Source organism: Marmota flaviventris, chromosome 3 (assembly GCF_047511675.1).
Source record: "Marmota flaviventris isolate mMarFla1 chromosome 3, mMarFla1.hap1, whole genome shotgun sequence".
Classification (NCBI taxonomy): domain Eukaryota; kingdom Metazoa; phylum Chordata; class Mammalia; order Rodentia; family Sciuridae; genus Marmota; species Marmota flaviventris.
The window spans coordinates 111,953,376-111,966,564 of NC_092500.1; the positions used below are offsets into that span (position 1 = coordinate 111,953,376).

Consider the following 13,189-nt stretch of genomic DNA (forward strand, 5'->3'; position numbering starts at 1 on the left):
AATACTATAAAATCAGATAATTGATTAGTAGTTAATAAAATTTTTAGTAAACATAAACAATTACTCTGAGCCATGAAAATATTATTATTATCTAGAATTACCCTTCTTCCTTAACTAGTTCTTCTTAGGAGGTATTTTTATTTTAAAGTGTAGTTTATCAAGAAGATTTACTTCTTGTTTATTCTGAGGATCAGTTTAAGAATAACTTCAACATTATATTTAAATGCTGTGATAAATTTTGTTATGTAGCTTTTAAAAAATGAAAGGCTATCTAAAAAAGATTTTGTTTAATAATATGATTTGTATAATACAGTGAAATAAATTTCACTTTGAGGACATAATTAAAATGTTAGGAAAATCTGAAGCTCTGTACATCCTCTTTGGTTACAGTAAAACACAGTTCATATAATGATACCTTTTAAGGTCTGAATATTTTGTATAAAAATCACAGTTGTGATAATTTAGCATTTTCTGCATCTATATTTTTATAAAATAATTTTGAACTATTTTCTCATGTTTGTTAAAATATAGTAAACTTTCTCATGAGTAACTGCTGGAATAATTTGCACATGTAATCAGAAAGCTTTAATCCAGGGTTTGCTTTTAATCTAGATTTTTCTTTAAGAAAAATCCTTTGTTAAGATAGACTGAACTGCTGAAATGAAATTGCTCTGAGAAAAACAAATTAGCAAGTAACCAGCCTGTTAACATCAAATGCTTGTGGTTTACCGAAGGCCTGGATACAGATCACGTTTGTACAAAATGTAATGAATTTTCCATTAAGGCACAGGATAGTAAGGGTGCTTATCAAATAGCACAAGGCAGTCTTCATATTATAATAAAATTCTACCAAGCAGTGGAATGAAAACATTGTTCTTTTTTGGGTCTTTATAAGGAACAAGGCTTTCTGATTGATTTTCATGGTGAAATATTTACCTTCATAAGGACATGGAGTACTAAATAAAAAAGATCATATAAACCTACCTCTTGTCTGAAAGGATGCTGTCGAAGCGATGGAAGCGATGGTATCGTCTGTTTGTAATGCAGTCTACAGCACAGCCAAGATGGAGCTGTGCTTCTATTGGTTGAACACAATGCAGCTGACAGTTTCCTCTACGTTCATTTGCATTAAGACCTGACACCCTGAAGAGTGAATCATTCATAAAGGCGAATAGAGCTGTCTGCTATATCAACTGTCACTGCTTCTCCTTTATTTTTTATGCTTAAGCTTAATTTCTTTATAGGAATTGGTGATTCCTTAGTGTTTACAAAATTGAATGTCCTTTGGTAACTATTTCGGCTCTAGGACTAGAAGATAAAGTAATGTAGGAAACAAGGGTCCAATTTAACAAGCTTGATATTTCCTTCAAGAAGTGTTAAATGAAAATTTATGTTTCTCTCAATATTTGTTCTATACATAAATCATGCCCTCTCTAAGGGATTCTTTCTTTCTTTCTTTTTTTATTTTTTAGTTGTCAATGGACCTTTATTTTATTTATTTTTATGTAGTGCTAAGAATTGAACCCAGTGCCTCACACATGCTAGACAAGTGCTCTGCCACTGAGTCACAATCCCAGCCCTCTAAGGGATTATTTCTTTGTGTTTGGACTTAGGAGAAATTCACAGGGAAATAGTACATTTTTCAGCTCTTTTAAGTTGTAAGAGGGTTAGTTTAGGTAGATATTTTACTTATATTTAAAAAGCAGTCTGTGAAATTATTTATTATTTATTGGGTCTGGGGATTTAACCCAGTGGTGCTTAACCATTGAGTCACATCCCCAGCCCTTTTTAATATTTTATTTAGAGATAGGGTCTTGCTGGGTTGCTTAGGGATTTGCTTAATTACTGGGGCTGGCTTTGAACACTGGATCCTCCAGCCTCAGCCTCTGGAGCTGCTGGGATTTCATGCAGGACTATTTTTATTTTTATTATTATTTTTTGAGATGCTGGTGATTGAACCCAGGGCTTCATGCATGCTAGGTAAGTGCTTCACCACCAAGTTTCATTTCCAGTCTCAGTCTATGAAATAATTTATTTTTGGCTCTGGGGATTGAACTCAAGAGTGCTTTACCACTGAGCTACATGCCCAGCCCCCCCCCCCCCCCCCCCCCGCCTTTTTTGGTACCAGGGATTGAACCCAGGGGTGCTTAACCACTGAGCCACATCCCCAGCCCCCCTCCCCCTTTTTAAATTTAAGTTGTTGATAGACCTTTTTATTTATATGTGGTGTTGAGCATCAAACCCAGTGCCTCACACGTGCTAGGCAAGTGTGCTACCGGTGAGCCACAGCCCCAACCCATCCCCATCCCTTTTTTAAAAATATTTTATTTAGAGCCTGGGTCTCGTTGAGTTTCTAAGTTGCTGAGGCTGGCTTTGAATTCGTGATCCTCCTGCTTCAGCCTCTAGAGCTGAGCCACTGGGATTACAGGTATGTACCTCTGTACCCAGCCTAGGGGCTGGGGTTAGGGCTCAATGGTAGAGTGGTAAAAGTAGAGTGACCAGCCCTTTTTATTTTCTGAGATAGGGTCTTGATGAGTTGCTAAGACTGGACTCAAATTTGCTATCCTCCTGCCTCAGCCTCCCAAATTACTGGAATTACAGGCTTGCCTAGTGAAATTTAAATGACAAAGTCATCTCCAGTTGGCTGTTCAGAGATAGAATGTTTTAAATTATGACGTATTTAGAGTTTGATCTAAATTAACAGTCAAGATTTTTAACTAAGGGAGTAGTTGTTAAAACTGCAACAGACTGGGTAAATCCTTGTTACACAGAATTGTTTTTTTAAATCATAGATAAATCAGTACATTAGTTTTTGGGACTAAAAAGGGGGACATGGAAATACCTTATTACATTCATACTTTCATTCTAGAAATAGTTATTGAGCATTGACTATGGTTGGCATTAAAAGCTAGGGACCCTGTGGTAAACAAAACTGTATGTGGTTCATAATTATCCCTTTTAAAAATGGTGTTTGTCCTTAATATATTATCATTTCTTTTTTTGTAGTCTTCCCAGTTAGTTGTTTATACAGTATTGTAAGGATAAAGCTTTATAGTATTTTTTACTTAAGTGAAAACCTGAGACATGAAATATGCATTTATTAGTTTCTGTGCTCTGGCAGAATAGACAGTTTCATACAGAATAATTTGTGTAAAGGCTAGTTAAGTCTTACATAAGGCAATATCACAGGGTTTACAACTGGATTTGACTCTATACACCCTCAATTTTCTTATGTTTAAAAGAGGACAATAACACTTCTTAAATAGAATTTTTCGGAGTGATTAAATGGGCAAATCACTTAGGAAGGTGTTTGACATGTAATAAGTGTTCAGTAAATCTCAGTTACTATTATTATTACAAAATGTGTTCTGAACACCGTGGGAAAACAAATCAGTATAATATTTCCTAATTGAAATAGTGACTGTGAAAGCATAATTGTAAGGCATTCTTTTATTTTTTATTTTTGTAGATGGACATAATACCTTTATTTATTTATATGTGGTGCTGATGATTGAACCCAGTGCCTCTTACATGCTAGGCAAACACTCTACCCCTGAGCTATAACCCCAGCCCCCAGGCATTCTTAAAATTATTGTTATTTTTGGATTCACAGTAGACTTCAGTGGGTCAATTATTTGTCAAAATTATGACAGTTATTTTAAGGGAAAATTGCATATGAAGTTTCATTTTAGTCTCTAAAAAGCATATCAATAAACACTTTTCACTAAGTAACCTCAAATGAGTATTATGTTGCCATTTAGAAGCTTCTCTTTTGGATCTGTGACAAAGGTTACATTTGACTTGTGGTTGTTCTGATACAATTTTTTGTTTAAATGATTATTACCAAGCTGATGCCAGGGATTGGTTCCTTCTCTTGTATTTAACCTCTCTTTTTGTGGACCAGCCACATGGAAACTTTATAAATCTGATGTGATGCCTTGTAATAGAAGGTGTTCTTCTGAAATGTTTTTCTAGTATTAATGATTAATATATACATATTTATGTATTCTATATACATTATATATTTTAATATATAGTATAAAAATATATATTTTACCATTCCTGTGACTATTGAAATGCATTTGTGATGCAATGATGGCATTAGGGTTTCTGCCTATAAGTATGCAACAAAGTGATAGGTGGTCTAAAGCAAATTCTCTCTTTGAGGAACCTTTATGAGAGGTGAGGGGCAGGGAATCTACTCATTTTATCTGTTAAAAACACCATGTGGATTAGATTGAGATTTGTAATATCTAATTATTGGTGGGGGGTTGATCAAATTTGAGGTAAGAGTGAGGTAAAGATACTTACAAAAGAACTGTATTTTGAGCCTAGTGGTGAAACACTTGGCTAGCATGCGTGAGGCCCTGGGTTCAATCCCTAACACCACTACCTCACCCCAACTACCATCCCCCATGCAGTGTTTTAATTCTTTTAAGTTATTTATACTTTGTTTCTATACTTAGTGAGAAAATTGATAGTTTAATATATATGCAAAGAAATTTTTCATCATATTTTTATAGCATAGAATTTATTAGAAGAAAAAATAAATATTTTACCATATTGAAAATCATCTTGGCTGCTTCAAAGTTATAATAACATATAATATGAAAATATTATGATTGTTTTTGAATTTTATTTCCAGATCATAGCAATGGATCATTTAACTTGAAAGCTCTCTCAGGAAGCTCTGGATATAAGTTTGGTGTTCTTGCCAAGATTGTGAATTACATGAAAGTAAGTACTTTGCTTGGATAACAAAAATTCTATTTCAACTTTTTGGCCAAAGAAGAGGATGGGAGATTGGGATTTTCAGAAGTTAAATTTGTATGCATGTTATAACTTTTTAAATTCTACACTTTCAGTATGTGTAATTTATTTTTGTGTGCCTCAGTAAGACTGTAAAAAATATGTTTCCAGCCTTTTACACTATGTTAAATTGGCAGTGCAGCAATTCATATAAATATATTTAATTTACATATATCAAGTACATAATTTAAGCCCACCATTTCACATAAAAGGAGTATGCCCAGGCAGTAGATATACCACCACCACCACCACCACTACTACTAATACTTCTTTTTTTTTTTTAATATTTGTTTTTAAATAGTTGTAGGTGGACACAGTAACTTTTTTTATTTTATTTTAATGTGGTGCCGAAAATCGAACCCAGTGCCTCATGCATGCTAGGCAAGCACTCTGCTGCTGAGCCACAACCCCAGCACACATCACTTCTTTTTTTTTGTTTGTTTGCTTACTTATTTACAGGTACCTACACAAAGCAGAAGACAACTGTTGTGTTGTATATCTTTATTTATATATTTGTGGTGCTAGGACTAGAACCCAGGGCTTTATGCATGCCAGGCAGACCATCTACCACTGAGCCCCAGGCCCAGCCCCCACACATCACTTCTTTTTTTTTTTTTTAAAAAATATTTTTTAGTTGTAGTTGGACACAATACCTTTATTTTTAAAATTTTTATGTGGTGCTGAGGATTGAACCCAGCGTCTCGCACGTGCTAGGTGAGCGCTGTACTGCTGAGCCACAACTCCAGCGGCCCCCTCACCCCTTTCTTAATTAGTCAATAACTGCTGGCAAAGCCAGTGGGAAGATGTGAATGTTTTTTCAGGATGATGTGTCATTGACACAAGAAGTAAAAACTACATAGTTCAGACATGGCGGTGATAGACTCTTGGGGGAGCAAATTAGAGAATTACTGAGGGTCTTAGGAAAATATTGACTCTCAAAGAATTAGAATTTAATGTTTTGAAGATTTAGTAGTTTCTTTGTTTTTATTTATTTATTTTTTTAGTGTTCGGTGAACACAACATCTTTATTTTATTTTTATGTGGTGCTGAGGATCGAACCCAGCGCCCCGCGCATTCCAGGCGAGTGCGCTACTGCTTGAGCCACATCCCCAGTCCAGATTTAGTAGTTTTTGAACTTTAGCTTTGAAGATAGGTTTTGACTTAAGACTTTGAATCTTAATTTCATTTATTAAAGTGAAATTCCACTTGAGTTAAGATTGGTGATTTCCAATTTGTCTCCTTGTGCTGAACTCTTACTCCCATTCAGTTACTAGTTGCATCTCTTGAAAAAAGTCAGAGAAAGTGCTGTATTGTTATTATTTTAATATCATCCATCTATTGCATAAAATATAAATTAGTTTTTAACCATGGTAAGACTTATTTTTTATAATTTTAGAAACATGGTGTCTGGCTACATCTGAATTCTGAGGTTTGTATTTGACAGAAAGCAGAAATATGTTAGTTTATAATTTCTCAGAACTAATTGGGAATATTTAGAAAAAAAAATGCATTTCCTTGAGGCGGTCAGTCTTTAGAGAGAGATTGTTAAATTGTCGTGTTTTTGCTACCCTGTTAACAGTCTTCATTTATCTGGCTGCCTTACTTATAACTTTTGAGAACAATTATCCTCAAGTTTTTCCTTCTATTCCCTAAAACAGTTTTGAAAAGTTGTTTACGCCTTTCTACATACATAGATTAATAACTATAGTAATTTAACAGAAGTCTAAATAGTGATATTATTTAACAAAAATTTTAAATAGCAACCAGAAATATGGAATTTCTGCTGGTGGCGGTGGTGCATGCCTGTAATCCCAGTGGTTCTGGAGTCTGAGGCAGGAGCATCTCAAGTTCAAAGCCAGCTTCAGCAACTTGATGAGACCCTATCAAATTCAAAAAAGAGCTGGGGATACAGCTCAGGGATTGAGAGCCCCTGGATTCAATCCCTGGTACCAAAAAAAAAAAAAAAAGATGGAATTTCTGTCATGTTGTAATATTTCAATGAGGGGTGTGTGTGTATGTGTTTGTGTATATATATATATATATATATATATATATATATATTTTTTTTTTTTTTTTTTTTTTTTTTTTAATATATATATATTTTTGGTACTGTGGACCGAACCAAGGGGCATTTGACCACTGAGCCACATCTCCAGCCCTGTTTTGTGTTTATATATATAGAGATAGTGTCTCACTGAGTTGCTTAGGGCCTCACTAAATTGCTGAGACTAGCTAGCTTTGAATTCACGATCCTCCTGCCTTATCCTTCCAAGCTACTGGGATTATAGGTGTTTGCCATGGCACCTGGCTCAGTGAGATATATTACTCTTTTAAATTTATCTAATTTAATATGTCATTATTAATTTAAAAATATAAAAATAATCTTCCTTAAAGGTTCAAAATTTTAATTATTTTTTTCTTTGAACTTGCACTCTGTTCTTGAGTTTTATCCTAATGTTGTTTATTATTATGGTTAAAATCATTTATTGATCATCTTTCAAACTTCTTTGCCACAATGATGTGTAAATAAATTGAACTTTGGCTGGGGATGTGGCTCAAGCGGTAGCGCGCTCGCCTGGCAAGCGCGCGGCCCGGGTTCGATCCTCAGCACCACATACAAAGAAAGATGTTGTGTCCGCCGAAAACTAGAAAATAAATATTTAAAAAAAAAATTTCTCTCTCTCTAAAAATAAATAAATAAATAAATAAATAAATAAATAAAAATAAATTGAACTTTAAAATGTTTTCTGGTTATCATAAGTTTCTTAGTATTAAAAATATCTTTGTGTACACAGCTGTTTATAATAACATTAAAATTTTTATTAAATTTCACTTTGTATATAGCAAATCTATTCTTGAATGAAATGAATGAATGTATTTTCTCTTTCTCCAACAGTTCTTGTATCTGGAGTTTTATATTATTTATAGAATTAAATAGAATTTGGCCCAGATCTGTTCCTGTTTTTAGATTTTGTAGGGTTAAGTGCTGAGAAATAAATGTTTATATAAATAAGTTAATTCTAATGAAAGTTTTTTGATAGATAATGTTCCAAGTTATATGCCAAAAATCACTTAGTGATTTATCATGAAACATCCATCAGTGGATGGACAGTTCTGTTAAGTTCTTCAGTTTCAAGATAGGCAAACAGTGGAAGCCATCATTACCAGGTCTCTAATAATTCTTAGCGTGTAGGAAGTATATCAGAAAGGCAGGGTCTGGGGGTATAGTTCAGTGGTAAAGCTCTTTCCTAGTATGTTCAAGGTTCTGGGTTCGATTCCCATTATTGCAGCAATACAAAAACCAAGATCAGGCTTTATTAAGACTTATCATATGTGGCTTTCATCTTTTCCCTTGTAGATACTTTGTTTAACTTGATATACCAAGAAGTAATTGAGAAAATGAAAACATTAATTTCAGTATATCTTTGCCAGGGCAAATTTTGGATAAACTTTTATTATGTGTTTAAATAGATTTTGTCTGAATGAAAGTTTAGCTTATTAATTTTATGAAAAGTATCTCTTGGTTAACAAAGCTAATTTCCATTGTCAAACCAACCATCCATATCTACCTTGCTTTGTATGATAAAGTGTCTTATATTTTAAGTTCATTTAAACAGTTAATACATATTTTGGATGGTACAAAATCATTGAGAAATAAATTATGGAATGCATACTAAAAGGTGTTATCTAAGTAATTTATGGATATTTATGAATCAAGGGACACAATGAAAGGTGTTATTCCTTTTTAGTGTGTTTGCATCTTCTGGTCTCTCCCTCTTTTTTTTTTTTTTTTTTGGTATGGGGATTGAACCCAGGGTCACTTAACCACTGCCCTTTTTTATGTTTTATTTAGAGACAGGCTGTCTTTGAGTTGCTTAGGTCCTTGCTAAATTGCTGAAGCTGGCTTTGAACTTAAAATCCTCCTGCCTCAGACTCCCAAGCCACTGGGATCACAGGTGTGTGCCACTGTGCCTGGCTAACATCTTGTGGTCTCTGATGTCCAGCTCTTATATATAAATAAAAGGAAATGATTCAGAAATAACTCCATATATTTTTATTTGGGTTAATTAATGAAAGAGAAATATAACTATTACTAAAAACAGACTTACAGCTAGTGTATAATTTGCATTTTGTTAATAAGAGGTAGATATTAAACTATTTAAAAGATGTAATGAGAATTGACTAATTAGAATAAAAATTTTATAGATGGGCTTGATATGATGGAGCAAACTGTAATCCCAACAACTTGGGAGGCTGAGGCAGAAGAATCTCAAGTTGCCTCAGCTAGCCTGGACAACTTAGTGAGATCCTGTGTCAAAATAAAAAAAATGAAAAGTACTAGGGATATGTCTTAGTGGTAGAACAATCCTGAGTTCAATCCCTAGTACAACAACGACAAAAAAGGACAGTGTACGTTCGGTCTAACAGCTTAGAATATATATAGTTTCATCTGTGGGTTTTATGTAGCATAATTTTGAATAATTTGGTAGTCCTAGAAAATATCTGTTAAATTTATTTATTTATTCTAATTTGTTATATATATTTGTTAAATTTAAAGGAATCACTCTCAATTGATATTGCTTTAGCTCTTTAAATATGCTTTTTTAAAGCAAATATGTACTTAAGAATTATGTTTTTAGAATTGTTCATAATAACATATTTAAATTCTTGAAAAATGTCTATTTTATCATTGCTTTCTTACTAGTCCTCTCTTTGCTTTGCTTTTATCAGGCTGCTCTAAGGGCCTTGTGTTCTTGGAAAATACCAAGTGAATTTGGTGTGGGGATGGAAGAGAAGAAACTAAGGGAAACTATCAGTTGTCTACAGTTTATTTAGAATGTGCCAGCTGAGGCCAAAGTATGCTAATTTTAACTCTTAGAAAAAAATATGAGGCTGGAAAAGACAAGAATCCCTAGATAGGGCTGGGTTGTAGCTCATTTGGTAAAGCATTTGCCTTGCATGTGTGAGGCACTATTCTCAGCACCACACAAACACACACAAAAAAAACAAATAAATAGAGGTATTGTGTCTGTCTACAACTAAAAAAAAAAAAAAAAAAAAAAATGAAGCCCTAGATAGGGGTAGTTTATGCCATCTTAATTATCATTAAGTTTCTTTTGACCTGACCATTCATTTGGGTCCCTGGAATTTGACATACCTTTATCATAAATTCTGAGTACAGGTAAGCTGTACCTTTTTTTATTTTTGGCGCAGAGTGGAGAGCCTGTTTTGAAAGGAAAATGTACAGATTGTAGTTAATTTGTAAACTGATTCTTGCAAAATCTTCAACTACTCTTTACCATTTTTGAAGATCTGATGAAACCAAGAACTTAGGAAAGAAATAACAATAAAAATGCTCCTCCTCATAGTTTGTATATTTAACTTATGGAAGAACCATTTAATTGCTTAATGAGCATTATACGGAAGACATATAAGGGGAGTCATCAGGGAACTGAGACAGACATAGTGAAATTTACAGCAAGAAGTGACAACTTTGGAGAAAGTGATAAACAGGAAAAGAAAGGAAAATAAAGAAAAGTAAAGGCAGATACAAGAAGTTCAGAATCATAATCATAATATTTGAGAACATTTGGCACAGGGACAAATTACCCAACACATCTCCAGAGCTCTACAGCCTAGTAACTTGGATTATAATAGTAATTGACATCAAGAAGATTAAGTTATGTTCATTGGCACCTGTTTAGGAACATAGAAGAAGTTTGTGGTCCATTTTAGAAGGATTTTTATAGAAATAGTTTGTGTAAAATGAATTTTATTGCTTAAAGGAGTAAGTCCTAAAAGCACTTATCTTAAAAATTCCCTTAAGATGGATACCTCTTGAGATACTTTAGTTCTCAGATGATAAATCAGAGTCTACTCTGTTTTGATAGAATGATATTTCTCTTCATTTCACCATTATCCCTTTATGTGGTTGTATCTCAGTTATTGAAAAGACCATGTTAAAAATTTTGATTAATTGGATTTAGTCTATCAGTGTTTTTCAAAATGTCATTCTCCACCTGGCAATATGAGCATCAGTTGGGAAGTTGTTAGATATGCACATTTTTAGGACCTTTCCTATACCCACTGAATGTGAAACTGTGAGAGTGGGAGTGCAGCTTAGCAGTAGTCTCTAACAAGCCCTTTGAGTGAATGATGCAAGCTAAAGCTTGAGGACCACTAGCCTAGCCTCTGATTTTATTCCAGCAGTTAATTTAGAATTTTGAAAGTATAGAAATTAATTGACTAGCTCATAGGCACAAGTTTTGGTGAATAGTAGGGCTGCTTCAAGAACCTGGATTTATGTACAGTTTTAAATAAATATTTAAATTATATGTCAATATCTTCCTTAGGTATAAAAACCCTCAAGGTAGGAACAAATTGAATCTGATCATAAATACATTGTGATGAAATAGACCTTACTCTAGAAAAGTAGAGGGGGCTAATACTTGAAAATCAGTCAGTGTAAGTTGGAAAGTTATATCCCTGTGTGTATTATATGTCAAAATACATTCTGCTGTCATTTGTAACTGAAAAGAACAGATAAAAAAGAATAGATTGAAAAACGGGCTGGGGTTGTAGCTGAGTGCTAGAATACTTGCCTTGTGTGCGTGAGGTACTGGCTTCCATCCTCAGCACCACCTTAAAAAAAAAAAAAGATATTGTGTTCATCTACAACTAAAAAAAAATTAGAAAAGATTTAAAAAAACAAACTTGTAGCTAATACAAATAATAATAGAGGTAAAATTCCTTAATCCAATAGAGCAGGCTTTCTCAATCTTATTACTGTGGAGGAGCCATTGAAATAATTTTCAGTTTCAGAGAACCCTTGCAAAAAATTGTTATACTTCACACTCATACATATTAATCAGTAAATTACGGATACAAGTTCATAATAATCTTTTTTGAGTATAAAATGTTATTTTCCTTTATATTTTGCTCAATTTATTAAGCTAGTGTGTATATATACATGCATATAAAATTATTTTTCGATGATTCCTCCTCCCTAGAAAGGATAACAATTCTACTACAAGTCTGTAGTATAGGTAAAATTTTTTTCCCCTCTACTTGATATTTTTTTCTACCTTATCAATTAGTTCAACTTTTTTTCAGATGAGCAGAAGATTAAAAGGGTTTTTTAAATTCACACATTAGTTTGTGTCAAAAAATCGGGAAAATATTGTTTAATTTTGTTTTTTGGTTCTTCAGATGGTTGTTAGTAATGTTTGAGACTTGTTCATATCTTCCTTATTTTCAAGCCAAAGCAGCATTACAAGGTTTTGTCACGTGCTTTCCCCCAAAGATTCAGTTTTTCTTTGAAATTGAAAAATAGTCTTGTTACTTGAAGTCAGAGCATTTTTTGCTAAACTTGTTTAATTACTTCATATAATATATATACATATGTGTGTGTGTATATATATATATGGATATGTGTGTGTGTATATATATATATATATATATATATATATATATATATATATATACATACACACACACATATATATGTGTGTGTGTTTTAGAGTAACACAATACCTTTATTTTACTTATTTTTATGTCGTACTAAGGATTGACCCCAGTGCCCTACATGTACTAGGCAAGCGCTTTACCACAACCCCAGCCCATTTTTAAAAAAATCTGCCAAGAGTGCTAGCTTCTGCAGTCATTCTTCACTCAACAAAGATGGCCTACTATTTTCTTGAATGTAATTTTGTATTTCACCTTTCAGCCTAAATTCCCTATCAAGAAGTCCTCTGCTAAGCCACTGGATTTCTATATGTGGTGGGAAATTGCTCATGTGTGCTGGTCTTTTGTTTAATAAAGCAGATCATTTTTGTAGCATCATTCAGGACATTTTCCATTTTGTTTCCAAGGGTTTTTAAAAAAAAAACAAACAAAAAACATTTTATTTATTTATTTTTACGTGGTGCTGAGGATTGAACCCAGGGCCTCACACATGCTAAGCAAATGCTCTACCACTGAGATACAGCCTCAGCCCTCCAAGGGTTTTTAATGTTGTACCTCTATGAAGAAAGCAATGTCTTGCTGGGGTTGTGGCTCAGTGGTAGAGTGCTTGCTTAGCATGTGTGAGGCACTGGGTTCGATTCTCAGCACTACATATAAATAAGTTGCCCATTGACTATTTAAAAATTATTAAAAAAGAAAAAGAAAACAATGTCTTATGACAACATCAGGATGTTCTTATTTTCCCCTCACAAGAGGAGTGAATCTTTGCCTTGAGGAAACTACTAAAGTGCCATCTCAATGTAAATGCCAACACTGTTTCACCAAGACAGACTTTTTGTTTCCTGAAATGAAGACACCACATTTAATATGACTTTGCTTGTTGGTATTAGTTCTTTGCCACGTGAAAAGTTGTTCT

At 33.6% G+C, this 13,189-nt stretch overlaps 1 protein-coding gene across 2 annotated transcripts in view; it reads left to right on the forward strand.

The window, feature by feature from the left end:
* Positions 1 to 13,189, forward strand: part of Gtf2e2 (general transcription factor IIE subunit 2) — a 79,028-nt gene that overhangs the window by 17,298 nt on the left and 48,541 nt on the right. For both annotated transcript variants that reach the window (XM_027939334.2, XM_027939335.2), the window contains exon 3: positions 4,646 to 4,737. In XM_027939334.2, the coding sequence (XP_027795135.1) occupies positions 4,646 to 4,737 (92 nt within the window). The remainder of the gene's footprint in view (positions 1 to 4,645; positions 4,738 to 13,189) is intronic.